At 54.3% G+C, this 27,127-nt stretch overlaps 9 protein-coding genes across 9 annotated transcripts; 5 read left to right on the plus strand and 4 right to left on the minus strand.

The window, feature by feature from the left end:
• Positions 1-6,605: 6,605 nt before the first annotated feature.
• EsH8_I_000882 (uncharacterized protein) lies at positions 6,606-7,587 on the plus strand (the record flags this gene model as incomplete). Its single annotated transcript, XM_083268295.1, has 2 exons — positions 6,606-7,160; positions 7,525-7,587. The coding sequence occupies 2 exons, from the start codon at positions 6,606-6,608 to the stop codon at positions 7,585-7,587; spliced, it is 618 nt and encodes a 205-aa protein (XP_083118733.1).
• A 37-nt stretch (positions 7,588-7,624) lies between these two features.
• Positions 7,625-9,421, minus strand: EsH8_I_000883 (guanine nucleotide exchange factor MON1; the record flags this gene model as incomplete). The annotated part of the gene is made up of 1 exon (XM_083268296.1): positions 7,625-9,421. One exon carries the CDS (start codon positions 9,419-9,421, stop codon positions 7,625-7,627), a length of 1,797 nt encoding a protein of 598 aa, XP_083118734.1.
• Positions 9,422-10,567: 1,146 nt separating this feature from the next.
• Positions 10,568-16,482, plus strand: EsH8_I_000884 (Dopey, N-terminal-domain-containing protein; the record flags this gene model as incomplete). Its single annotated transcript, XM_083268297.1, has 6 exons — positions 10,568-10,667; positions 10,725-10,852; positions 10,917-13,306; positions 13,363-13,607; positions 13,656-15,115; positions 15,163-16,482. The coding sequence occupies 6 exons, from the start codon at positions 10,568-10,570 to the stop codon at positions 16,480-16,482; spliced, it is 5,643 nt and encodes a 1,880-aa protein (XP_083118735.1).
• Positions 16,483-16,539: 57 nt separating this feature from the next.
• On the minus strand, positions 16,540-17,364 carry EsH8_I_000885 (RNA methyltransferase; the record flags this gene model as incomplete). Its single annotated transcript, XM_083268298.1, has 2 exons — positions 16,540-17,215; positions 17,282-17,364. 2 exons carry the CDS (start codon positions 17,362-17,364, stop codon positions 16,540-16,542), a joined length of 759 nt encoding a protein of 252 aa, XP_083118736.1.
• Positions 17,365-17,828: 464 nt separating this feature from the next.
• Positions 17,829-19,032, plus strand: EsH8_I_000886 (GRASP55/65 PDZ-like domain-containing protein; the record flags this gene model as incomplete). Its single annotated transcript, XM_083268299.1, has 2 exons — positions 17,829-17,996; positions 18,115-19,032. 2 exons carry the CDS (start codon positions 17,829-17,831, stop codon positions 19,030-19,032), a joined length of 1,086 nt encoding a protein of 361 aa, XP_083118737.1.
• A 311-nt stretch (positions 19,033-19,343) lies between these two features.
• Positions 19,344-20,118, minus strand: EsH8_I_000887 (dolichyl-diphosphooligosaccharide-protein glycotransferase; the record flags this gene model as incomplete). Its single annotated transcript, XM_083268300.1, has 4 exons — positions 19,344-19,410; positions 19,469-19,532; positions 19,587-19,644; positions 19,810-20,118. The coding sequence occupies 4 exons, from the start codon at positions 20,116-20,118 to the stop codon at positions 19,344-19,346; spliced, it is 498 nt and encodes a 165-aa protein (XP_083118738.1).
• Positions 20,119-20,621: 503 nt separating this feature from the next.
• EsH8_I_000888 (transmembrane proteins 14C-domain-containing protein) lies at positions 20,622-21,106 on the plus strand (the record flags this gene model as incomplete). The annotated part of the gene is made up of 3 exons (XM_083268301.1): positions 20,622-20,624; positions 20,693-20,819; positions 20,913-21,106. The coding sequence occupies 3 exons, from the start codon at positions 20,622-20,624 to the stop codon at positions 21,104-21,106; spliced, it is 324 nt and encodes a 107-aa protein (XP_083118739.1).
• A 368-nt stretch (positions 21,107-21,474) lies between these two features.
• On the minus strand, positions 21,475-21,829 carry EsH8_I_000889 (COX assembly mitochondrial protein; the record flags this gene model as incomplete). The annotated part of the gene is made up of 2 exons (XM_083268302.1): positions 21,475-21,692; positions 21,796-21,829. The coding sequence occupies 2 exons, from the start codon at positions 21,827-21,829 to the stop codon at positions 21,475-21,477; spliced, it is 252 nt and encodes an 83-aa protein (XP_083118740.1).
• A 400-nt stretch (positions 21,830-22,229) lies between these two features.
• On the plus strand, positions 22,230-22,979 carry EsH8_I_000890 (tubulin-binding prefolding complex subunit GIM4; the record flags this gene model as incomplete). The annotated part of the gene is made up of 4 exons (XM_083268303.1): positions 22,230-22,266; positions 22,360-22,450; positions 22,686-22,878; positions 22,947-22,979. 4 exons carry the CDS (start codon positions 22,230-22,232, stop codon positions 22,977-22,979), a joined length of 354 nt encoding a protein of 117 aa, XP_083118741.1.
• Between the last annotated feature and the right edge of the window lie 4,148 nt (positions 22,980-27,127).

The following is a 27,127-nucleotide window of genomic DNA, read 5'->3' on the forward strand; positions in this document are numbered from 1 at the left end:
GCGAAAAGACTCCTATGCAAGGTATCTTGCTACTGAGAACAAAGGGTCTTTTGGCCCTTGGCTCCACTTGACATCGGTTGTGGTATTGTACAACTACACATGGGATTCGTTTGATTTGATTTGATTTGATTTTCGCCTCTAGTCTCATTTCCAGAGAGAGCGTTGCTCCGTTTGCTCTGCGGCTGCCTGCAAAGTGGAACCGTGTCCCGAACGACGCACCGGCCGACATGCTCCGTGTCGCCCCAAGTCCGAATCCATCTCGCATTGCCAGGTTCCTTCCCATCCGAATAATCCGCCGCAAGTGGGGTCGGGAAAGAAGCTTTCAAAATCCGTCTCAAGTCCTGTGCTATGTTAATGGCCTGGCCGGGACAGGACGCCCACGTGCTGTTTTGGGCGAGATGACAGCGGTATCGTGTCCAATTTTACCTATATTATTTTTGTCGTGACACTGAATCATTGAGCAACGTCTGACTCCTCGGGTTGCACAAGGCCACATATCCCAACCCTTTCCTTTCCTTGTACTGCAGGATTCCAAACTTCTGGAATCCATACCCGCCGACACTGCCTAGGTAATTGCGCTCTAGACTTTGGAGGTTCACGTCATATATCAGTTGGTAAGCAGTGGCGCCTTACCCAGGATTGCGTTATCCGTGCTCCGTGATGCTCGCGGCCAAATCCACCGCCACCAGGGGCGGGCCACCCCCCACTCATACTCTGTCTCCCTGTATTACTCAGATGCTGTGCTCGGCGCGGTTTGGCCGAGCTGTAGGCAGGATATCCATCCGGTGTTGTCTAACGAGGAACGGAACGGCGCGTGCTCTCGCATTGTCTCCACAGTCGGCAGAGCCTGAAGTGTCCTAATTTCACGACTACGGGACAACTAAGGTGAGGTGATAAGTGGTGTGTTCTCGGGAATATTTTCAGGCGGTTTTCGGTCTACTCGGCATATACGACCCTGGAAACTACACTTCCTCGCCCATCCATTATTGAGAAGGACAACTGCATCAATTGTGAGGCACAGCCGAGTGCCATACAGCTTCATACAAGGAAATTTCGGTGTTCCCATTCCCCAAACAGATACTTCTGCTTCCCCTCACCTGCCACGGCTATCAGCAAGGTTGGCCATCACGCACCTGCTTCTCCGACACGGGCTACGACACCTTGCAAGCAATCCCTTCCGCTTCCATCGAGTCGGTAATATTTGACTCCGCCATGGTTCAAGGACAATGTCTTGTTCCTCAACCCCGCAAAGAATATCGCCATTCAAGGTACCGCTTGGGGAACCAGACTTTGGGATAGATGTATCGAAAGCTTTGCAGTAGTGCTTAACGGAGCCGGTGTAAAAAAAATATACTTGGGGCGCATATCTTATGAATACCTACAGTACTCCTGTAGCTATTTAGGTAACGTTTGGAATCCATCGGTATCGCTCCTTTCAACTTCCTCGTCTTCGTCCGGTCACAAAGAGCTGTCCTATGACTATGAAGCGGGAGACTAAATGGCCTTGCGATAACATCGTGTTTGCCAATGACCTCAGCACAACGTTATGTTGAAGCACTAATACTTGTTATGCCAAGCTGTCGAATTTCTCACCGTTCGTCAACATATAGCTGGCGAGGGGAATTGGTACATATGATGGGGCGTGGGATCTAGAACATCTAGGTCACCCAGATATCGCACGATTTAATCGGGGCATGCACAATCCCACATCCAACACCAAGGATAACTTAGCGGAGGCATTAGAGAACTTTGGTTCAAGACTGCAGAGCACTCGCCCGCGCTCGTCACTGTTGTGTCCGAGTGGCCGATCTTAGGTCGGGTTTGCATTTACAAGCCGCTCACAGTGCCGTTGAGAGTAGAGGAATGAGTTAAAAAACAATGGATTATGGCAACCCAGCTCGTGCAATATGTTCCATCTTATTAGACCTGGTTTATTACAATGAAATCCTCGAAAGCAGCACTTCCTCCTATCAACATGATGTATGAGAGTCCAAAATGAAGTATCATCATCCTCACTCTTCTCTGGACCCGGAGAGTAGGAATGATACTCGCAGTGTAGTAAGGCACGGAGGCGCGGGGGCTTTCCCGTTCAGTGCTTTTTGTCTTCGCTGGAGCCATCATACTTCTTCAGCGTGCGGGTTTACTTACAGAAATGAGCGAGGCCTACTCGGATTGTTTTCAAGCAAGGCAAGACGTTTGGCCAGTGGTGGGAAGCCATCTTTTGCCTGGAGGGAAAGAATGCTGCTAGCATTTGTCGTGCTCTCTTTTCAACGAACGGGAGAAATATGCGTGGGCAAGGATGTGACTTCTTAGTTTAGTGTATCCCAATTTTTCAACCTCGCCAGGAGGTAGGAGCTCTATTGAAGCAAACCTCTTGCCTCCAGTGAGCCATTGCTCTTGCCCAACATGATAACATGTACAGCTTGAGGCTAGGCGTCGTCTGCCGTTTTACCAACGCAAGTCCCGACCAGAAAATGCTCTCTTGAGCAGTATGTGTCCTGGGTAGGCTGCCAATGACAGCAGGACGGCCGAAAAATAGCTTCATATTAATTTGTTCGGACCTCTTCACGGTACTCTTCCTTTCTATTCCGCCGATTAATACCACTTCACATTACTGCGCCATCTCTGCCAGACCGTCGTTGAACCCCGTCCCAGATGGAGCACACAAATGCCCAGCGTCGTTCCGCCAGTCATGGCTCACTTCGCGGCAGCTACAAATCTCACGCCCGAACTACTGTCGGGTATACCCTGCCACGTCGGCCCCTGAGAAGCGTCAACGAGAACGTAGCTCTGCTTCCATCGCCCGGTCCACTCGAAAGCATGCTCAAGACAACCACTGAAACTGGCGATATAGGCATTTTCACCATCAAGCCAATTGCCCCAGCTGCCACCATTCACCACTGCGCAAGATCAAGACCTAGTCTTGACGCCGGCTCCATTTTCAGGCTAGATTCTTGCGCAAGCAATGGGATCACTCCCCGAAACGGACGTAGATGCCATGGCTCTGATCGAGACACGAACTCGGAGATCATCTCCATGTATGGCTCCGAAGGCCTACCGTCCTCCTATACGAGTTCAACTTCTCCCAGAACCGACGGCATGTACCAGCGCTCCTACTCCCTGACCACGTGTGGTTCTCGCCATCTGTCCAGCCCTAAGGTGTCTGGCACTCTTCAAAGTCAATCGAGTAGCAGTTTTCTGCAACGCCCTCGCTCTCCATTTCCCTACCCAACTCGATTGAAGCGTCCCGGAGTGCGGCCGGCATCGCCTGCACTCACAGAGGATGGACTTGTTGACTATAGTAGAATGGTCGAAATAGATCGAATCTCATATGCAAGCCCCCTAAAACCTTGATATCTCAGGATGGCAATAACGCTAACACGTCTTCAGAGGACTGTGCATGGCTCGTACAAGCCAACCTTTTCTCCAACCCAGCGACTTGCTCCTCCCCTTTCACTTCGCTCTGGAATAAATCAGTCGATGCCATCTTTGCCGTACCAAAACCCTCCCATGGCTTCAACCGGTTCGGTAGCTCGTGAACGCTGCCATAACCAGAGCGGACCCTCGAGTAGAGCACGGCGCCGCTCTATGGATAATAGCTTGAGGTCCTCGAGCCTGACATCGGTCATTGAGATGTACAGCAAACCAACATTGAATCTATATCCGAATTCCCAACGCGCTCTCCGCCAGGCCAGTTCGTTCTACTATGACTACACCGAGAGCTTCGATAGTCCATATCTGCCAGCTGAAGCTCCTAGGCCAACGCCCGAGCTTCCATTGGCCCCGGTGCCAAAAAGAGCTTCGAGTTTGGTCAAGGCTTTGGTGCTTAGAAATGAAACGGAAGCCCGACTTGATGCAGTGACGGACATTTCTGTTAAAGACTCAAGCGATTCTTCAGGGGACCACAGGCGAAGCCCTGCCCCGAATTCTGCCAGCGATCTCGAGGCATCGCCTTCACACAGGACCAGTCACGAAGTTACTCCCCTAATATTGGACCAATTCCCCTTTGAAATCGATGGGACCTCGGCTTCTCGGTCTTTCAATGCAGCCAGCCCCGATTTCATGTTTCAACTGTTCTCCTTGCTCATCGACGACAGAGATACTCAACCAACACATACGATGCATCCCGCACCGAACTCCATGGATTACCAATCAGATGGTTTGGAAGCTGGCCCGAGTCCAAACAAAAAAGAAGAAAACAGTGAAAAGGTGGTTACATGCACTGAAAGCGAAGACGAACCAGCGGCGAAAGTCAGCCAACACTTGTTGGACAATAACGCAGGTCGACTGCTCGATAACCCTTCTCAAGCTCAGTCAGAGAGTATGATGAGGGAAAACCCATATTTTGATGAACCGCGGAAGAATTCTGGGAATTTGTCGATCAAAGATCGTGCATCTCGAAGAGTCCCATCCCACGGTGCACTCGCTGCGCTGCTCCGCTCAAGCCTGCGCCATTCTATTGACCCTAATTTATCTGATCTAGCAGCTCTGGTGTCATCATTTGAGCGCATCGCCAAGTCGCCCTTCATGGCAAAAAATGATGAACTCTCAGGATCTTCCGAGACCACTGACAAGCTTGAGCTACGGGGCTCTCAGGGTCGAGATCCAGGGGAACAGCTCATGGTAACTCGCGAAGGACTACACAAGCAATTCTTCAAGGGGCATCGAAGGAACCGGGCAATCGCGCGCATTAGTACGACAAGTCTCCGAAGTCAGACAACTCAGTCTATGGAAAGCGCAGATACACCTCTGCTCTCGCCCAAGCCTCTCTCCCCGGCTCGTGCGCTGAGAGTAAGAAACAGCATCCCGCAATTAATGAAGGCATTGCCCTCGCTTCCTGTCGATGAGCCGCGTCTACCAAGGCAGATTTCCGAGACTTCTGTGAAAGACCTAATGTTTCCGGTTAAGTTTTCACCATTTCAGCTCGAAGTTCTCTCAACTCCTCAATCCAGTCCTAAGTTTACCGCAATGAAAAACGTGGAAAACCATGAGTCTTTCCAAGCTAGTATCGAACTGGAGGTGGCTCCAACTGATGATGGGCAACCTGCAGCGGATCAGCAAATGCTCTCAGAAAGAGTGCCCGCGAATGAGAGTGCGATAAAAAGGCAAGAGACTATTGCTGTTAGCCAAATAAACGAAAATCAATTTCAGGGGGTTCCTCGCGACACAGAGGAGGAGCCAATTCCATCAAGGCCTAGGCTCCGACTCCGACCGCCTCGCCGTGGATCAAAGAGATGCACAAGCCTTGAAACAAAGCAAACCGGCACAGTAAGACGACGCCCTATCTCCAAGCAGAGCATTCTTAACGGGGTATCGTCTCACCAAGCAGAGGATTTGTTCACTCCAGGACGACGTGAACAGGGTTGGAGAAACACTGCCTATCAGCGTAGAGGGAGACAATTTCTCCTGGTCACAGCTAATGGGCGAGGCGGTTGGGAGGACCAGCACACATGCTTTTCACCTACAACAAGCAATCCTGGAGATGGATATCTACACGAATGTGACATTCCCTTGGCACACCCTGTCGATGAGAACATCCTGCGGCAGAGTAACTCGACTGATGATTTCGATGTGAGCGGTAATCGCAGCTTCAGTTCTGATTTAACTTTCACTCGGCCCCGAATCCTCAGGAAGAAGCTATCGAATCTGAAGATTCATCTTTCCAAATCATACAAGCACCTCCGAGATCGTCCAGATAGAAATTCCGAGCGGGCTCTCCGATCCAACGGAATCATCAGCTCGGCCAACACGGCCGCTACAGTCCAAATCCATCGTCGGCGGTCCACAGTTCTACACAGCCGGTCTAAAAATGTTGGCGGGAAGATGAGGAGATGGATCCGACGGGCCGTTCGTATTTGCGTGAAAGGCCGGAGAGGCGAGAACAGTAGTACTTCGTAAGTGGCAAGGGAGCTCCAGAGTTTGGTGGACTCATCATCGTTCCAGTTGTCGGGTGCCTTTTCTCTTGTTTGGTTTCCTAGAGCCTAAGCTTCTTGAAAAGGGAGTTTTCGCTGGTTCTTTGGAAGAGCAACACGAAAACCATTGCTTAAAAACAATTACTATGGTATTCAGCGGTAGGACGTAATGGGTTCGAAGGGCGGCGCGTTCAGTACGGGGGAACGATGAAGTGGCTTGACGGTACCCATGGTATAAGGCAGACTATGAAATCAATGATATGCGATGCAAGCCGATACTTTGGGCAGGCCCTGGAAGCACCACGCCAATGAATCAGGATTTGCATGTAGCTTTTACTCTTTTAGAGTTGTGGATGCACCTGGTGAAGGTACATGACATGACGACTGGGCTGGGCCATGAAGGTTCTTGATCGTCTGAGAGACACAAAATGAACTGCTGCCCCCAAAACCGTCTCGCTTGGCCGTACACTCCGCCCCTCTACCAAGGTCCCTCTCGTTTTTATTCTGGCATCCCGTCGAGGCATTGAGCACGCGACCCCTACGTTCGTTACTTTCATCAATTACACCCCATTCGTTTGGAACCAACACTCGCTCAAAATCTATCTTCTGTTTTGTTTATTTCCTAAGAATAGTAATAAACCCCCCGATACCGTAACTCACTTCGACAATCACGCTTTCCACCCGTATCCCGGCATGAAGGGCATCGCTTGCACCAAGTACCGACACGCCCCGTCGACGATCGCCGCGGTGGCCTTGGTCTTTGTCCACCACCCGTCGTTTCCTCGCCATCCTTCGTTCCCCGGTCCGGCGGCGACGGATGAGCCCAAACAAGAGCAGGCCGGGGGCAAGCCGGTGCGGAATGGGTATCCCGGGACAGGAAATGATAGCGTCATGGCGGGTGTCGAGGGCGGCAACCCCGGCAACAGCGCGCCGCGGGCTTCATCGCGTAGCCCCGCGACGCCGACTAGGAGACGGTTCCTGGACGTCGACGAAGTCGGCGAGAGTAGCCGGACGGGTCTGAGCACACCCGGAAGCAACAGCAGCAACAGCAGCGCCAGAAGCAGCTGGAGCCCGCGGCCGAGTTTGGGAACGCCGGGACACGGCCGCTTCATCGAGGACCTGGAAGGTGTGCGGGGCGACGCGGTCCACAGGATGCCTGCGGAGGCGTGTCATCGTCGCTCTTGTTCGCGGGAGAGCATTTTGGCGAGTACGGACACCGCGAGCCGTGACGGTGCGAAGTCGAATCCTGTAAGATATGTGCCCCTGTCGGTGTGCTCGTCTACGCCACCCGCACCTGCGCGGTGCCAAGGAGGGGGCGGCGGCTGCAGAGAGAAGAGGGAGCGTAGGAAAAGGGCTGTAGGCGCCGTGGTGGGGTTGATGAGGAGGTTGAGTCGGTTACATAAGAACAAAAAGGGGAAGGGGAGGGCGGCATGTAGTATTTGTGGTGATAGGAGGGATTGGGGGTTTGAGGAGTCGAGGAGGGTGGCATTGGACTCGTATTCCAAAGTGTCAGTCGGTATCACGGAGGTACCGGAGGCGTGGTGGAGGAAATAGATGACTTGGTCTGACGACCACGATTCTTGTATTAGATTGTACTGATACCCAGTTGTAGGAAGATTCCTCGGCGTTTTTGCTGAGGCAGCTCCTCGAGTATCTAAGGGCAAATTTGTTCTGAGTAATGATGTCCCCAGGAACCCAAGCAATGTTTCCGTTCAGAAGACGCCTCCGCCAATGATGAAGATTCGTTCCTCCTCGCGGCGGGCCCATTGGATGATCTTGTTTGCTCCCTGTGTAACGACAGCACGACTTACGTTGGGGCCGGCAACGCAGTAAAATTCAAAGATTGGAGTGATCCAGGCAAGAGACGTTGCGTCCTCGGAGACCGAGTGCAGAACGCGCATATGGGAGTGCTTCGCATGGGCGGCGGCGTGAAGTTGGTGGTAGAGAGTCATAAGGCGACGGCGGGCAATAAGGGAGGAGAACACGGGGTCAAGGGCGGACATGCTGAACTGAACGTTCGCGCGGGATTTGTAGAGAAAGTGGGATATTTGGCCGCCTGGAGCAACATCTGCTGTCTTGGGCCGGCCGGCGCGTGCGGCGGCTTGGATCAGGGCGAGATGACCGGATTGAGCGAGGGAGGCGGCAACGTTGTCGCGCATTTGTTTGAGCTCGAAAAAGGACTCCTTATCCGGACTAATGAGAATGATGGCTAGTTCCTCATCCTTGTTTGTCGATGAGTCCTGGACCATGGCCTGCTCGCCGTCGACGCCGTCAAAGAAGCTGACGTACATGTACAGGTAGCCGCGGTTGTTGAAGGCGGGCAGGCATAGCGGGACCCAGTTCTCACCGCCGCCGGCCTTGATCCCGCTTGATTCGAACAACATGTTGAAGATGAGCTGGAGGTCGCTAGGATGCAGGGAGTGGCGGCGCGGGCGGATTACGCTGACGAGCTTGCCGCCTGCTACGATGAGGCCGTATAGAAGTTTGTCAGTCCGCTGTTTGAGAAAGGCATTATTAATGGCATTTCTTTGAGACTTGCGCAGCTTGAGACATTCTAATGCCCCGAGGAGGGCAGATGGGGAGCCCTTGGTGAAGTTGTCTGCGAGAGACGAGATCAGGGGTTCCGTGCCTTCCAGTGGCTTTCGAAGGTCGGAGGATGGGCGGTGCACGAAGATGTTCTTCAAAGTCGGCAGTGTGAGTGTCGACAGAATCTGCATATAAAGAGCTTCTAGTTGAGCTCTAAGCTGGGAGTCACTCTCCCCGAGCCGACTGATTGCTACGAAGTAGAGAGGCCCTTGTGTCGCGACGACGAATCGCGTGTCTCCTGCGGTGAAACCTGTCAGGGGGTCCTTGGCCCCCTCGTAAAATGATATGAGGGTCTGGATGACACCCATGGACGAGTTGATGAGTCCCAGATCCCCGTGTCGACTGTATATGGGCTTGCCCGCCGATGATAGAATCATGTAGTGCTTCAGTTTCGCTTTCCACATGGCAACTCGGTCCTCATCTTTGAAGTTTCCGTCGTGTTCGTCGGGTAGGTCGTCAAACTCGTGCCGGAAGCCGACCAAATTGCGCGTTGCATCGTCCATTTTCAAACTCTCAAATGGCTGTATTGTTGCCGATTGCGACCTAAGCATGTTCCAAGCTCGGCTTTTCTTGTTGAATTCTCCCATCAACAGACTCGCGATGTCGCCAGGGGGCCGCAGCGTCGGCGCGAAGCTGGCGATGCTCATTGAGTCTTCGCGCTCGCCCAAAGTCCCTGTCGGTGTCGCTTGCCCACTTTTCGAGGACGGTACCGGGGTCGAGACGGCTCGCGTGCCTGGCGTGGAGAAGGTGCCGCGGGAACCATCTGGAAAGGAGAGGGTTTGGATATCGAGGGGCGTGATAGCGGTAGTAGCGGCTGCCATTGCCATCCTTGCGTCTAATGATGCGTTGGATTCGATCGAGGGACGCGGAGGTAGAGGAGGAGGCTGTTCCTCGTCGGGGCTGTTTTCGTGGTCCTCGCCCATGATTGCGATGTTGACCGCCGCGGGAGCATCTCAGCGGGGTGTTCCGGAAATATTGAGGAGCGTGGCGACGGCGCGCACTAGGTATGCAGACTTTGTTTGCGGCTGGGGTCCGTTACCCGAGTTTACGGTGCCATTTCGGGCATTCGGGAGCCTGAACCAGGTTGTAGGGAGGTTGAAGATCGAGAAAGGGAGCACGAGGGTTTGGAGGATTGGAGAAAGAGATTGTCCCGAGAAAGCAGGCCTGCTGATGATGCATAGGAGGGGTGCCGATGTTTAGCGGTACGGCAGCCCTCATTAGTGGGAACGGTCCGCTAATCAAGGCCAGCCTAGGCCCACCCCCTCGCCGAAGCCGACCAAATGGTCCGGCGTGGGGAGCACCGGCGGTATGGGATTTGCGAATCCCATGGGATAGGCAGAAGCTCCGTTAATACACTACGGCGGGGGCCTACCGCTAAACTGTCGCAGCTTACCTCAGCTAACTTATCAACTGGTCTGGCCTTGAGAGAAGCCGAGGTGTCTCGCAGCATTGTTCATGGAAAGCATGGTTGAGAAGTAGGCCAAGAGCATCAGAAATGGAATAGAAACCTGACCAGGTCTTGGCATGTAATCAAGCCTTGCAGGCATCAAAGCCCAGGCGGAGGGAAACAAGAGTAATGCTCCCAGGCTCACTTGTCAATTGGCATATTCTACTTAGTCCCATATCACAAAGCCTAAAGGTGGGCGTTTGCAGAAAGGTCTTCCATGAGAGCAGAAAAGAGGCGGGACGAGGAATAACCCACAATTTGCAGGCACCGTGTAAATCGACGCTTGATGACGTTGTCGATTCCGCTGGGTGCCTTATCTGAGAGCTGATAGTGAGGGTTGCGACAGCCTCGCCAGGCGGGAACGGTCGCTAAAATAGTTCATCCAATGGGAAGCTCGGGAGCTTACAGGGTGCCCCCACTGTACACCTGTCGTCTGGAAGGTGACATGGTAGCCTTTCGAGCTCACCACACCCACCTTCGCCCCTGTTCAACGAGCGATGCGAAGAGTATGCCAGCAGATGTGAAGGGCTAAGCAGCAATGAGCCCGCGACACCGTCCTTACAAACGAACCGGAATAGACTGATGTTTGCACTCGTCCGACCAACGCCCCCTCTCAGCAATCATGGCCCTTGAGCCTGGCTCTGGCCGACGGTCTGTCTCCCCCGAGAGCTCAGGCCGCGAGTCTCCTCTCCCGCGCCAATGGAGGAATCAACTCGGCGCCGGTGAGCACCCCTGTTACAAAGTGTGATGGCCGAAGGAACACTAAACTCTGGTGATAGAGGAGGCGCCGATAAAGGACAAGCACTACCGTAAATACGCATCCGGCGTCGAGAGAGCACTGTCATTGTTCGAGACGGCCTTGCAGGAATGGGCAGACTACATCTCCTTCTTGAACCGCCTGCTAAAGGTCTGCCAGTCCCTCCGAGCGTTTACTACTCTTCAATAGACCAAAGACTGACTGTACTGCAAAGGCACTGCAAGCCCGACACCCCTCGACCACAGTCATCCCTTCGAAAGCCATTGTCGCAAAGCGCCTGTCGCAATGTCTCAATCCCTCCCTACCTTCGGGCGTACACCAGAAAGCACTTGAAGTCTACAACTACATATTTTCCGCGATAGGCACAGATGGGTTGTCCAAAGACCTGCCCCTGTATCTTCCCGGTCTGGCCTCAACTCTCTCTTTTGCCTCTTTATCCGTCCGGTCACCCTTTCTCGATCTTCTAGAGCGTTACTTCCTCGCCCTCGACCCCAGGTCACTTCGACCAGCCATGAAGTCTGTTGTCCTGGCTCTTTTGCCCGGCCTCGAAGACGAAACCAGCGAGGACTTCGATCGAACGTTACGATTGATGGATAGCTTCAAGGTTGCCATTCGTCCCGCGGACAGCGAAGAGCTGGATGGGCCCCATTCAGTTGGCGACGACTTCTTCTGGCAATGCTTCTTCTTGGCTTCTATCACGGGCTCCAGCCGCAGAGCCGGAGCCTTGGCCTACCTAGTGAGGAATCTGCCCAAGTTGGGCGAGCCGGTTGTACAAGGAAAAGCAATCAAGAACAGTGTTCAGGAGGAACAGCAATTTGCACAACTCGCACAAATGGTTACTTCACCGGAGCCAGGGCTGCTGTTGCGTTCCTTTGCTGCCGGCCTTGCAGACGAGCAGCTGCTGATCCAGCGCGGGTTCCTGGACCTTTTGGTTACGCACCTTCCACTTCACTCCAAGGTTCTGCAAACTAGTGTTAAACCAGGAGACTTGGAGCTCCTCCTTCGTGCGGCCGTCGGTGTTGTGATTCGTAGAGATATGAGTCTCAACAGGAGGCTTTGGGCATGGTTTCTTGGTCCAGACCCAGCGCCAACCGACAACGAGAGCGTTGTCGAATCGCCATCCTCACCCGACCACCAGCATTCGTACTTTGCATCGAAGACGAGCTACTTTGAGGATCATGGACTTCAACCCTTGACCCGAGCTCTTTTGAGCATGATCAACGTTGATCGTGACTTGAGCCCCGCAGAAAAGGCGAGACCGTATAGAATTTGCTTGTCACTAATGGATCGATGGGAGATTGGCGGGCTTGTTGTCCCCGAAGTATTTCTCCCCATTGTTAACAGCGTCCGGCAGTACAGGGATCAGTCGCCAAGCAAAGCCGACTTCAACGAAGTATTTCGGAGTGCCAGTGTGTTTTTCGATGGTGTTGAGAGTGGGCTGATTTATGGCGAAATTGTCACCCTACTGGCACAAGCTATCGGGCCAGGAAACCTGACAGAAAGGGAGCGTCTTGACAAGCTCGACCTGACCAATTTTATTTTGGCCAACTTCAACGTCCGCGAGGAAGAAATGGTTACAATCCATGCGCCACTCACTGCTCTGTCCATTCTTTGCATGCTAGAAGACACTAGAGAGAGAGAGCAAGCAGGCTCCCCACAGAAAGGTTCGCGCAAAACTACAGAGGAGGCGTTGCACATTTGCCTGGCCGTTTTGGACCTCATTCCAGAGCGAGCATTCCCGCCTTCGACCGCCGGCAAATCGAAGAGAACGATGGAGGCCGGCGTCTTGGCGTCGCTCCCTGCTGTTGAAATCCTGAAACGAATAAAGTCGTTTTACGTCGAGGAACAGGGCAACCTCGACGCAGTCCATGTCCCCCTTTCGCCCGTCGAGGTTGGCGAGCTTTTACTGCAAAAGTCAGGCCAGCTTGTCTGTGAAGGCTTGAAGCACCCCGAATCGGAGTCAAGCTTGGGCGCCAAAGGGAGGATTCTGACTGCCCTGCTGCTCAAAGAGCCGACTGTCTACCCTCTTGACACGGCCTACCTGCTATCCTGTCTTCATGAGCGCCTGGAACATTCTGACGGACTACCATTCGCCTCCTTCAATTCAATTCTTTACCTCTCAGCCCATCTTTACTCTGCGGAGCGCATAGAACTGCCGGACTTGACCGAACTTGTCACACCCCTTGTCCAGCAAGCCTGGGAGTTTTTGTCGGCGTCAGAGCCAAAGTATCATGTCGAAACAGTCAGGTCATTGTGGCAGCTCCAGACTGCTCTTACATCACAAAACCGAGATATAGAGGCCGCGCTTGCCAGTCTAATCATCGAGAATGACATCCAGGGATCCTTTGCATCACGTCCAGCAGACGCTGGTCGCCGGTTCAGCGTTCTGTGGTCCCATAGTTTGCAGGATTCCCATGCAGAGCGAAGGGGTTCTAAAACGCCCATGATAGAGAAACCCCCACAAATCCGGCTAGCTGGGTCAGAGAATTACGATGTCATGTTGACCCGGCCCCTCTTTCTCATGCTAGACGCGCTGTTGGACGAACGAACCCAGCTATTCATGACTGTCAAGGGATGGCTGAACAGCTTGGTTGGCATTGACAAGTTAGTTCTGCTGGTGGTCTACGATGCAGTCACTCGAGGCGCTAATTGAATTCCAGGCTATTTCTTCTCTTCGTGAGGAAGTTTTCCGCTCTTCAGTTTTTGAGAGCAAGTCGTGAGATCGGCTCGGCCGCGGCCTCAACCAGTTCAACGACATTCACAGCCGATGATGACCTGGATCTTTGTCTCTATTACCTGAGAACACTGTCGAATGTTTTCCGCTGGGCCCCAGATGTAATCTGGGCCGTGTTGGCATCGACGACGATTACAGTTGATGGCGGGCATCCGGATGTCGCGCAGATGAGTAAGTGTAATGAATCTCCCAACATGTACTCGTGCTAATCCGTAGAAGCCGGCCATGAAGGCGATATTTCTATGCAAGAGGTCTTTATTCATGTCTGCCTGCGGTGCATCGCTGGAAACAACGAACCTGCGGAGGAGCAGATTCGAGTCCGGGCTAATCAGCTTCATCGCTATGCCTTAACTGTCATGCACCAAATCCTCCTAAACCCTTATGCTGAGCCTCTTGCGAGCCTGCATTTGGAAAACGTCCTTACTGAACGTCTTCTTCAGTCGCTCAGCGGATCTGACCCTTACGTCCAAGTTCTCCTCTTGGACGTCGTTTTTGATGCTCTGAAGCTTCGAGACATCATAATTGCTGATGTTCCTACTTCTCCCTCATCGGAGAAGAGAAAAATGAGCCTGGATCCTACCAAGAGCCTCAGAGTATCGACACAGTCAGAGACAAAACCAACAAGCCCGCCGCCTAACCTGCTCAAGTGCCTTCGGGCCGGCCTGAGCTCACCTAGCAGTCGCAGTGTCCTTGATAGCTGGGTCAGCTTCCTGACTGAATGCTTGCCATTCTACTCCGATACCATATTCCAAGTTCTCATTCCCCTCGTTGAGACTCTTTGCCGGCAAGTTTCCAACACGTTTCAAGACTTGCAGTCTATTTTCAGAGACAATGGGAGTTCGAAGAAGGACGGATGGAACGCCCCTGAGTCCACGCTGATCTCTCTGCTCAACGCTCTGGAACAAGTTCTGGCCCGGGCACACGAGCGGCTTCTGGTTGAGGAGGCTAGGACGCAAGTTGTCAAGGGCCCGGACCAGCAGCCAGGATTCTTCGGAAATATGGTCTCTGGTGTCTTTAACTCAGACGCACCGCAGACGCGAAGTGCTACGGCAAACGATAGACTCACTGTCAACCTTGCGTTCCAAGACGCTGTTCGCATTTGTTTTACCATTTGGTCATGGGGCCAAGGCAGCGACGCGAATGCTCAGGACACAACTTCTGTCGCTTCTTTCAATTATACGTCTCTTCGGATGAGGAATCGGGCAAGGCGACTCCTTGAGCATCTCTTCGCGGCTGAGACATTGGAATGTCTCGAAACGGTCATCGACATCTGGCGGAGCTCTATCAACATAACCACGCCCGCTCCCCAGTCAGAAGTTTTCAACCTGTTGCCAGCATTAGATGGCTCTCGGCCGAAACATACAATTCCAGCCATTTTCAATGCGATCTATAGTAGGACGAACCCAGGCGCCTTGGACGCTTCAAGAAAATCAACCATGACAACATCTCTCCAAGACATCGACCTCGTTACGTTCTTGGTTGAGTACGCCCGCTCCCTAGAAGACGACGCGATGGATGAGATTTGGCTTGATTGCATGGCGTTCTTGCGCGACCTGCTCACAAACCCATTCCCACACCGACAGACATTGCCGGGTTTGCTGGAATTCGCAGCCATTCTTGGAGAGAAGGTTGACAATACCAACTTCGGAGAGCAGCGGAAAATGAGGCGCGAGCTTGGTGTAGGTACCCCTGTCCCATTTGCTAATGCATTGCTGATCACAACCAGGATCTCTTCCTTCGGCTCCTTACCGCAATCTTCACAACCAAGCCCATGTCATTTGCAGATACAGCTCCATCGTATGAAAAGTCAGATAAGAATCGCGACGGCGTTCGCCGGACCGCCACGATCTCTTTGGTAAGCGTCCTCGATAGGGCTGAGGATGTGGTGGCGATTTTAGCCTCAATTGTGCCAAATCTTCCGAAGATCTTGGTCGAAACGGACCGTGTATTGTCTGCTGCGAGCACCATTTCGACAAATGTCATCAGCCCAGCATTCAGAGCAAAGTCGTTCCCTGACACCGTGTCTGAGAACACACTAGAGTTGCTTCAGGAATTGTCCAGGCTGCCGAATAACCAGAAGACGTGGAAGAAAGATGTGGGAGACGCCTTCAATGACGCAAGATTCTTCAACTCAAACATTGATCTGGTGCGAAGCGACTGGCTGCCTTTGTTGAGACAATGGACTGTCAGTGACAAGGAGCGCATGCCCGAACTTCTGAGCCGCATGACCCCGCCTACAACGGCCGGTATTGTCTTTGGTGTCGGTGCCACTTCTGCACGCCTGGAAGCAGATCGGAGGACGCAGCTCAACCTTCGTCGCACGGCTACTCTGGTGCTCGCCTCCAACGAGGATGCCTTCGTTGCAGAGCTTCCGACCATCCTAGACAAGGTGGTGGAGCTTCTTGGCGCCACGGCTACCTCGTCGCCTTCTTCAACTACACGAGCAGAAATCTACATGCTTGTCCGCGCACTGGTAGTCAAGACTAGTGCCATTCACCTGGCTATGATGTGGCCTGTCATCAACGCCGAGCTCCATGCAGCGATCTCGTCCGTCGTTGCTGCTGATCACAGCTCTGCGTCGGACACCTACAACAACACCTCGATTCTACAGGCGTGCAAGTTGCTTGACTTGCTCATTTGTGTTGCGCCGGATGATTTCCAACTTCACGAGTGGCTCTTTGTTACCGACACTATCGACGCGGTTTATCGATCTAGCAACTATCAGCCAGTTGCCCTTGCGGATGAGCTCTCAGAGGAGCTCGGCACTATGGGTGTCAGCTCATCCCTCGGAAGCACCCCGGCGGCGCACTTGGCGACTAGCAGCTCACACAGACGGCCTCTGCTGGGACCAGGTGGAATCAACGATGAAGTCAGCATCGAGAGGAAAGATGAGTTGGTCGGGAAGATTTTGCGGCCATTCTTTGGGCAGCTCAGCATTTTCGCTTTCGAGTCGACATATGCGATGGCCCCACTGGATCAGGAGTTTTGCATTAAGGGGCTATTAAAGGATTTGTTCGACGAGCGTAGCGTGGTCAAGGCGTTGTAAAAGCAGGGATCGCATGCTACAGTTATTCGACTGAGAGAACTTGGTCGGAATAAAAATTCAATTTGAGGTTGGTTTCGCTGTACTCAATGCACCTGGTATATATGCCACCATGGCCTTACTGGCCCCCTCCATGCAGTACTGAACCACCTCGAGCTTCTCCCCCTCCGGGGCAAGCTTCGCAATCTGTCTGATATCACTGTTTCGAGGGAGGTATAGCGCGTGATCCATGGGCTTACACGCCTCGTAAAGCTGCAGCAAGCTATACGGCTCCATCTTGCTCAAATCGAACACCTCAGCGGTCGTATACCCGGGGCCACCCCAGGGTGGCGACGCAAACACTACAGTCTCGGACAAATCGACGCGCAGCTCCTCGCTCAGCTCCTCTGGGCGGTTGCGCAGCTTATCGAGGTATTCGAAGCAGTCGCCGTGGATCCAGGTGATGTACTCGCCGACCTCGTACAGCTCGGCGTTGTGCTGGGCGCATGCCAGAGTCGCGGCATCGCGCTCGATGGAGATGACGCGGTCCCAGCGGGCTGAGAGGGCGAAGGCGATGGTGTTCCCGCCCGCGCCACCGAAGATGTCGATGAGCACCTTCTTGGAGGCGTCGGTGTTGTACATGTCGTTGGCGATGGTGTTTGCGAGTGGTTCGGGCGTCACACCGAACCAGGCGCTGTCTGTGAGGCGGACACCCTCGTCATACCAGGAGAAGAGGGAGTAACGCTGGGAGAAGTATCTGATGAGTTTTATTAGCCACCGAGGTATGTTGATGTTTGGTGACGGGACGAAGGGGGGTGCTTACTTTTGGAGGTCCCAAGGCACCTCGGCCTTGGACTCGTAGTGACGGCACTCATCCGTTAGGGGGAGTCTGGTAGCGGCCTTCATCTTGGGGGGGGCGATGCATGAAGCGCGGGATGGACACAAACCTCTTTCGTTGACCCAAACTTTCCTATTTGGTATTATTCACAGTTGATTTGGTCAGGATAACTGAGACCACATCACATTGTGGACTAAATATGTAATAGACGTCTAGGCACACGATGAAAATGAGATGAACGAGGCTGTAGGAGAAAGATCGAGCTAAAAGCCAATGACCCACATCGCCGATCCACTGGCGCAGAAAGAGCTTGGACCACCTGCAAGGCTGACAAGTCCGGGCCAGGTACCTTGGATGACAGCTTGCTCCAAACGGAGGGGGGAATCTGGGTAAACGCATCTACCCAAAGTTCCGAATATCTCAACTACCGACGAACGCTGACACCGGCACGGGCTCAGAAATTCGAATCAAGCCACTTACTCAGCTCCTCAAAAGAATAACACAGCTTGGCTTGAGTGCTGAGCGCGACACCATGTTCAATGCGTTGAACCGCTTCATGTCCCGCCTGGACGGGCAGCAACCGACGCAGCAGAACAACCGCGAGGGATCCTTCGGGTTCCAGGTCCTGCGGAACACGAACCTCGAACTAAACGTTGAGCCTTGGTTTGACTTTGTCGTTGGAATCAACGGTCGCCCTATTGTACGTGACCTCGCCGCATCATCCTCTCTCACTGGCGATATGGAGTGGGGTTCTGCCCTCACTCTTCCCTCCCGCTGCGCTTCGTAAAGTCCAAGAAGACTAACAGACCCTGCAACAGGACAACCCAGACCCCAGCCTCTTCGCGCAAGAAGTCCGCAACTGCGCAGGCGGCACCCTCTCCCTGGGCCTCTGGAGCGCAAAAGGCCAGCGAACGCGCGAGCTTCACACCACCGTCCCCCACGACACCGCCTCCATCGGCCTCTCCCTGCAATGGACGCCCCTCGCGGTCGCGGCAAACATCTGGCACGTCCTGGATGTTGCCGCTAACTCCCCTGCCGACGCCGCGGGGCTCCTGCCGTACGGCGACTACATCCTTGGCAGCCCCGAGGGCGCGCTCCACGGCGAGGGCGGGCTGAGCGAGCTCGTGGAAGACCACATTGGCCGCCCACTGCGGCTTTACGTGTATAACAACGAATACGATGTCACGCGCGAGGTGACGATCCAACCCACTCGCGAATGGGGCGGTGAAGGCGCTCTGGGATGTGTCCTGGGGTACGGTGCGCTGCATCGTCTTCCGGCGCCGCTGAACGAGCCTGTACACGCGCCCGGGGATGTGATGTTTGACGGGGAGAAGGACCCCAGTGCCGGGCTTTACGGGGGTCTGGGAGGCGACGGACAGCCGGATCTGTTTGTGCCCGCAGCTGCTGGCGGCATTGGGGCGGGTGCACTGTCGCCCTCAGGGGGTGATTTCTTGGTGCCTGCGCAGATGGTGGATGCTGGCGCTGCGCCGCCGCCGCCTCCATCGGGCACGGCGACGACGAGGAAGAAGAAGGAGAGGAGCCATGGCGGTAACCAGTTTATGGACGACTACTTCAAGGAGCAGGAGAAGAAGAGTAGGGAGCTGGACAATGCGCCTAGCGGGAGGGCGACGCCCGTTGCGCCACCTCCAAAGACAGGAGGCCCGCCGCCGCCGCCGAGAGCGGGCTCTATAGGGTCGCCGAAGGACGAGAAGGCCGGGGTGGATGGTGGCGAGTGAGGTGTCTCGGGGGTTTACGGGGAACGATATTTATAGACTAGACTTTTTGGGTCCCTTTTCATGATGATTCCCAGAATTGCACTTTTTTTTTCTCTACTTTGGACATCTATCGTGCTGTCATGCAACGCCTGCTTGTGTAATGTACATGGCTTTATTCGTTTCGCATGCCCATGCTTCCCGCTCATGCGATAACCGGGCTTGTGATACCCTCTTGACACTCTACTCCCCCGCCTGTTCTCAGCTTCCACTTTGTAACAAACTCCCCCTGATTTTGTTCGGCATTGGCGCTCAGCCTCGCTTGTTAGTGACATTTAGTTTATGAAGTTGACGCAGAAGAAGTGGAGGATCAAGCTGCATGCGACGTAGTCGGCGAACGCTCTGCAGTCAGGTTAGTTTGTGTGCTTCATGTTACCTTTCTTGAATGGACTGGGCATACCTCTCGGGTGATACAGAGGGGAAGTCGGACTTGTTGGCCTCGGTGGTCTGAATGCGCAGAGATGCTGGCGGCTCTTGTTAGCCATTGGACATTGGTTTTGCTGTCGGATTTGGCTTACCAGTAAGGACGAATTGTCCAACAGTCGCAGAGAAACCGGAGAGGAAGGCATTGAAAGGCTATCAGGCACCAGTTAGCAAGCATTCATTTGCGTGTCCCCCTCCTTGGTGCCATTGTTCCGTCGCGAGCGTTTCTCTCATTTCCCCCATGCTCTCCCACGAAAAAAGAGCTCCTCCTGCAACCCCCATACACAAAGGAAGAAGAACAGAGCAGAAAAGGCTTACGTAGTTGCCCGCAAGAACACAGTAAAGGAACTGCAGCGCGCCGACGACAACGAGGAAGGCCATGAAGACGTCGATGAGCTTCGTGCGCTGCGGGGTGTTGTTGACGTAGTGGTTGTAGATGTTGGCGAGGACTTGATCCCAGTTCTGGGCGCCGCTGCCCTTTGCTGTCGAAGCCGGGCCGGCCTTGGGCTGCGAGGTCATGGTTCCCGGGATGGCGGCGGCAGCGGTCGGTCCTGCGGGCGCCGAGGGGGGTACTGCTACGTGAGCATCGGCGGCTTTTTGGGACGAGGCGGTGCGTTTGGGCGCCATTGTGATCGTTTCTTTATCGTTCGTGGGGCTGTGTTGTTTTGGGGGGATTTGGTATGGTCGTCAGGCTCGGGGGTTGTCGACCGAAGTTGAAGAAGTCGCCCGAGATATTAGCTACAGCGCAGCGGGAGGTGGTGGTGCTCGAGCTGGAGCTCTCTGGAGGACACGAAAGCTTGAAGCCACGTGGGTCAGGTGATGTGGCTGGTGAGGAACAGGGGCCAAGCCACGAATCTGGGGTAGGTGGTCCCTTTGCTTGGGAGACGAAAGCTCGTGATTAGTCAGAATGGGTGCGGATGAGATCATCTCTTTCTTAGCTCTGCTTCTTGGTGGGTGGGAGGCCGAAGCTTAGACTTCCCGAGGCACCGAGCCACATCGGAACTCCCATACCTCGTTATACCACGCGCGATCACCACCATTCTTCAATTCAATTTAAACCAATTGCACTACCAACCGAAAATACTTTAGTTTCAGCACATCTGATTCGACTATTTATACAAAGCTTCAAAATGGTACGGTAACTCTGCTTAAGCCGCCATCGAAAGCGGAATATGAAGCTGACAAAGACACCTATGCGCAGGCATCCTCAGACCTCCAGACCCCCTCCTACGTTCTTGCTGCCCTGACCGCCGTCGGCGGCATCATCGGCTACGCCAGGACGCGCTCCGTCCCCTCCATCGTCGCTGGGGTCAGCGTTGGCCTGATCTGTATGTAACAACCTTTTATTTTCCTCCGTCCTGGCGCTCTCTTTTTCCATCCCCAACTTGCCTGGGGCCATCTCGGCTGACAACCCCGCGCAGACGGCCTCGGCGGCTACCGCATCCAGAACAGCGAACCCTACGGCGTTGAGCTCAGTCTGCTCGCTTCCGCAGTCCTCGGCGGTTCCGCCATCCCCCGCGCCATCCGCCTCCGCAAGCCCGTGCCCATCCTCCTGAGCGTCCTGTCCGTCTTCGGACTGTACACCTTTGGCAATGCTTTCCGTAGCAAACTGTAAGGGATTCGAAAGAACCCAGATGGAAAGGAATCGTAAGGAGAATGAATTGTATGAGTTTGGAGGAGAGATGTAACCTGTAACATCAGCCTAGGGTTAAGAATTGCTCTTTTTCTCCGTACATGCCGAGCTCCCCGGTTTGTTTTCCCCCTTGTCATGGTACAGTTTGGCCCCCTGTAGGACGCCCAACCCAGCAATCGCTTTTTTTGTGAACCTTGGTATTCCGCCCGCCTGTGTCCGTCGCCAAATTCGAGAAGTTGCGAATGTTCGTGATATAGTACAATGCCTAGCCGCCCTCTCATCGGACTGCTGTCTAGACGTCGCCCCGAGGGCGAGGTTTTCGTTCGATCGAGATGGTGGATTGTTGCTGTCTATTCGAGACCGAGCGACTTGTTGAGCTCCTTTATCCTGTTCTCGCGCTCCTCTCTCTTCGCCCGCGCCGCGGCCCTGTTCGCCTCGGTACGCCTCGCCCTCGCGCCCCTGAGGCACTCGCTGACCTTGTCCTTCGCATCGTTGCAGCCGCCCAAGGACTTGAACATGAAGCCCTTGGCGTGGCATTCCTCGAGGGCGACCATGATGTCTTCGCACTCTGTGGACAAAATACCGGGTTAGTCCCTTTGTAAATTGGAGTGGCGATCAATCGCAAAGGCATGGAACTGGGGGCGAATAGTAGAGAGGCGGCTGTTACTGACCGAAGTTGTCCTTGGTGTGCAAGTGAGGATGCATGATTGGCACGGTCTGTAGGTTTTTCTCGTGGAGATGGAGACGGAGGGTGTTGTGCAAAGATTTCGTGTCGGCGTTTGACGTGGTGTAAGGCGCAAAGATGCTGGGTTCGTGCGACTGGGTGAAATGGGCTGCGAGGGATTGGATAAGGCCACTGGTGGGGAGCGCGCCGGGCTTTGGATTTACGGAACTAGGGTGGGTGGGTGGACGCTACGGCAAAAGCTCGGACCACCGCAAAGTGCCCTTCTAGAACTTCCATCTGCAGTCGGTCACTGCTGCAGGGCATTACCTCAGGCCTTGTCCCTCACTGAGTGAACTCTGGACTTTCTTCACGACTAAATCAATCTCACCAACTCCCCTCACATCGACGTCGATTTGAAGGTCCGCCCGACCTATTCTCACAATGTCGGCCCAAGTAGCAAATCAGAGGAAGCAGCAAGGTTAGTAAAGTCTGGTGATTTCTCTCCTTCCGGAGCTCTGGCCCTGCCAGAGATATCCGCAACACCCCGCCATTTCGTACTAAATGCATCCAGATCTGCAAAACCAGTATGGCATCTACAAGAACACGCTGCAGCAGATTGCCCAGAAAATCGGCGACGTCGAGCAAGAAGCCGAGGAACACAAGTGCGTCTCATCTCTTTACGTATCTCGAGTCTCACTCCTAGCAGCCGGTCGGCGCAACGTGAGAGACCCATGCCGTAGGATCGCGGGATATCCCCCCTGGCGCGGCGCATGAGGTTCTTTCGAGCCCGGGTATCAGGGTCCTCTCGTGCCAACATCGGTCTCACCGCTCTTCACACAAACCCAACTCGGAGACTCTACACCGCTCATTCTGACGATTTACCTTGACTCAACATAGGCTTGTGCTGGAGACGTTGCAGCCGTTGTCCGAGGACCGCAAGTGCTTCCGCCTGATCAACGGAGTCCTGATGGAGCAGACCGTCAAGGACGTCATGCCCGCTCTGACGACAAACTCGGAGGGGTTGAAGAAGGTTCTGGAGGATCTTGTCAAGCAGTACAAGGTCAAGCAGGACGAGCTGGAGAAGTGGAAGGTTTGTGATATGCCTCTGTCCCACCAACGTCATCGAGGGGCGACTTGGCTGATGATTCCGGATTACAGAAGAAGAACAATGTCCAAGTTGTCCAAAACTGAGAGACTGGAGAACCCGATTTTCGGATGTGAACTCGGTGGGGCGAAGCGTGGCTAAGGACTTGGCCCCGCGTGTCTGCTGTCGCTGTTCCAAAGCTTTGTCGTTTGCGAATGAGTTCTGGACCGGCTGATCTAGGATGCCCAGTGATTCCGGGTCTCGCTGATGGTCTCTTACTCTCAGGATCTGGGCTGTTTCTGCAGGATTGCAAGAGGGTATGAGACACCGAAGTGTTCGCAACATTTACAGCGACAAAAAAAGGAGGCGGCATCGAATATGCTCATGGACGAGGCTTCATGAAAGAAAGCTAACTCAGCTATGCCTCTTGCAAACAGAGGCCAGGCTAGTAGTGTGGTGGTAGCAATGTGCTGGTCAACACCGTAGAGAAACCAATGTAAGAAGCAATAGATCCAGCGGCAAGGGCGGTTCAGTGCCCAACAAGATTTCACTCTGAGGTCGTCAGACTAACACACCACCCCGTGGAAGTGATTGTACATTTGGCGGTTCACATGGCTGGCTGAGATTGACCCGATTGACGAGGCGTGCTTACTGGCTACTTTTTATGCGGCCTAATGACGAGTGGTGTGGGCGTCACGACGTCCTGGTACGGCAGTTCGCTCCTTAGGTTCTTTTCACAACCCGGCCGCGATACTCAGCCACGTGAATTTGCAGGCCTTGAACATGAAGCAACTGCAACGCAACGGTTTCCACTCGGGGAGGCGGGCGAAGTGAAGGCGACGGGCCGGCCCATCCGGCCGTCAACGAGAAGATACCTACCGAAACACCAGGCGTTATCCTGCGTGCACCAATCAAGTCCGGCACAACTGGTCGAAACGGAGACATCCGATTTGTAATTGCTGGGGGGGACAAGACATGTGACCTGCGGTGATGGACCAATTTTACCCTGGATGTTCCTACAGCCGTGATACCATGGCCCCGTGGCTGGTGCCCAACAGGCGGCATGCTGGCATACTTCTTTCGCATCTGTGACATTCCAGCTGTGGTCAGCCATGACCCAGATATGGGAGGCATCCCGCGGGCAGTATCCACTCTACAGATCCTTGGGCACTCTCTAGTTGCATGTATCCTGGTACGACTGAGCAGGCAGGCGATCGCATTCAGTATGTGGGCTGGCGGCATCATGACGTGCCTAATGTGGTCAAAGTTGCGGATGTAGCGAAGAGGAGTGCAGGCTGACAATAGTGCTTCCTGCATAGCGCACAGCAGCCCCAGAGACGTTGAGAGCATGTAATGTCCCGCGACCTGCATCGGTAGGCATTCATACCTGTTTCCGCGGTCTCGCAACCTTACGATCATGATATCGGGCAGTCGTTGTCTCATGGCGACTGTGAAGGCCGGCCCGGTGCATCTCGGCAAGGTTGAAGATGACCAGGGTGGCAGGATGTGGCTCTGAGTTGTCAATGCCTCTAGAACGAGAGAAGCACAGCCAACACATGCAACCCTCTCGCCTGTGACATGAATTCACCCGCAGCGGCCACGGAGGCCCGAATGTCGTACCCCTCTCGCGGAGGGGGAGGGAGGGGGAGGGGTGAGAGCTGCACCATCCAGACCGGGGTTATGAAAGATGAGAGAAGTCAATGCATCGGACAGGTATGGTGGTCTTTTGGATGCAGCAGATGTCGTCCAATCCGAGCCCAACCCAATAATAGGGTTATTGGCTCCCGACAGAATAAAGGAGCCCGACCGAAAATGACAGGACTGGCTGGGCGCTGGCGGTTGTACTTTTAGTATGCCCAGCGCTGCATGCAGGGTCAGATGTAGGGCGATAGGTCGCCGATTGGTGGCCGATGCTTCCTCGAGGACATTGGAAGAATTTCTCCGCGTTTTCGCTGGCAAACGGCCAGCTGAGAGGAAACTGACGTACCCAAGAGGGATTTTGTGCCAATCATGGGAACGGGAAGCCGCTAGATTTTTCTATTGGCCTAGGATGCTCCATTTGAGCTCGTGTCGCGCAGCCTCGTCCCCAAGCTCCTTAGGCAGCCCATACAGGAGCTATCCCAAAGATGAATGTACCTAAAGAGGCAAGCAGCTGCTAACCAACCATGGCGCAAGTTTCGGCCCAAACCATCTTCACTTGGGGCGCTCCTTAGGCTGCCGTCAGCCTTCTTGTGCCTGACTGTCCCGGCTAGGTTGGGGGCGATGTCGAGAAAGACAAATGACAGGTTGGACGGCTTGTTTACTCCAGACGGTGCCATTGTCAAATCAAGCGGCGCCGTCGCCCTCCCTCTCGATTATGCCGCGATGAACAAGCAAACAAACTTGCTAACGTCGCGCGGCCGACAAATACAACGACGAGACTGCTTCTCCCAGCAATGGAGGCTGCAATGCTTCGTGCACGACGCCCGTTGCGGGCGATACCTCGCCAGGTCGGCTTGTTGAATCTCTTGGGCGGTCGTCATTCATTCCCCCCCTCAATCCCATCAGCATGTCTGCAAGAAAACAAAAACAGGAACCTACTTCCCCGTCCCGTTTCGTCTGTCGTGCTACATGCACACTGCTTGGCGTTCGAAAGGTAGTCGTGCTTGCTACCCTCCTATGAACCTAGTGGCTTCTTGCCGCCTACACCGCTCATATACGGGGGAGCATGGCCTGGATAAACCGAGCCCGTGTTGATACAGCATGAATTGCATGCGGTGCCACATCAAACTCTGTGGGCGGGAGTGCCGGGAAGGATGGAGGGCATCCTTCTTGTCTTCTTGACAACCCATCGAGGACGGTCAAATCCTGGTCTCCATCGGGCGGGTTGCGTTTTTTTCCGGCGCTTTGTGGTCTGACGGGTTTTCAGAATGGATCATGTCGTCAGACGCTCGAACTGGCGGCCGAAGGACATCCGAGCGCGCGGAATGGAGAATGCGAAAGCAGTCGCAGGTTTGGAGCGCATATCTCAGCCGCGTCTGTTAGGGAGCCCCGTCGGGTGATGGGGGGTTGGAAGTACCACGCTAATCCTTGGACGGGGCCGTGTCGCTGACAGATACCTGGCGGCCTCACTGTAGGGCTTAGCCCGAGTAAGTACCGCCCCTGTTATCGATAAAACGGGTGGTGGGCTACGCGACTTTGAGGGACTTTGGCCTTGTTATTGTGTTGAATGCGCCGGCCTCTTTGTTGACCGCACCTTCTTTGCCCACTTCCCTCCATTTCTCCCTTCTGCAAACCCCACGTTCTTGCAGCCATCAACAAGTACAGGTGCATCCTCTATACAAGGCGCATTGTTAGGCTCTGTTGCGACCTCGATTGAACAACTCAGACACCCAGAAATGTAAGGAAAAAACGGACAAGCCCTTGTCGACGGCACTTGCTTTGCCCCCTCTCCATGTTTCCCCATCCACACGCGCTGGTCTTCGCACACTGCTCTCTCTCTCCCACCAGTCCCACGCCCCATCCCGTCTCTTCTGTCCTATTCGGGCCAAGCGAAGCTTTCTCTGACGCGCCTTTGCAGCTGTTACCTCTTGACTCCGCTACCACGACTTTCCCGTCCGATCGACCGGTGTAACCACAGGTCAACTCTTGCGCGCCCAAACCTCGGCCAAAGTCTCGACGACACTCGCATTCATACTGTACCAGGTCCAGCTGCCCACGCGCCTCCTCAACGCAGCACTCCGCACCTCCACACCTCCGCCTAGAACACCACAAGTACCTACCTCGCCTCAAGGTTACCTGATTCGACCTGGGCCTTGCCCCCCATCGCGACTCGTAAAACTGGTCCGCCTTCTATCCTACAGGTCAACCCGCGCCGAGCATCGAGCACCAACCCGGAGGAGCGCGCATATCCACAGCTGCAGCAGGGCGATCAAGAAGCACCTTAGCCAGGTCGACGCTACCCTTACCTTGGACTAGAGGACTGTCATTCCTGTGGGACCCGCAAACGCAGCCACCCTCTTCCCGCTTTTTTCCCAGTCTCTGTCCCAACTCTACCCGGGCAAGACAGCAGACAGGCCACCCCAGGAAGATCCGTCATAGCCTGAAGTCAAGACAGGGCCTGCCAGGGGATCGCGAGTAAAAATAATCCATCCCAGAACAAGCCGAGGGGTTCAAGGCAGGATTGACGCACACTTCTGCAGCTAAGCCGCGAGACTTGCAAGCCCTACGGACCTGCAACGTGTCAGGGGACACATCATCCTAAACCCGTCGTGTG

Source organism: Colletotrichum jinshuiense, chromosome 1 (assembly GCF_051148585.1).
Source record: "Colletotrichum jinshuiense chromosome 1, complete sequence".
Classification (NCBI taxonomy): domain Eukaryota; kingdom Fungi; phylum Ascomycota; class Sordariomycetes; order Glomerellales; family Glomerellaceae; genus Colletotrichum; species Colletotrichum jinshuiense.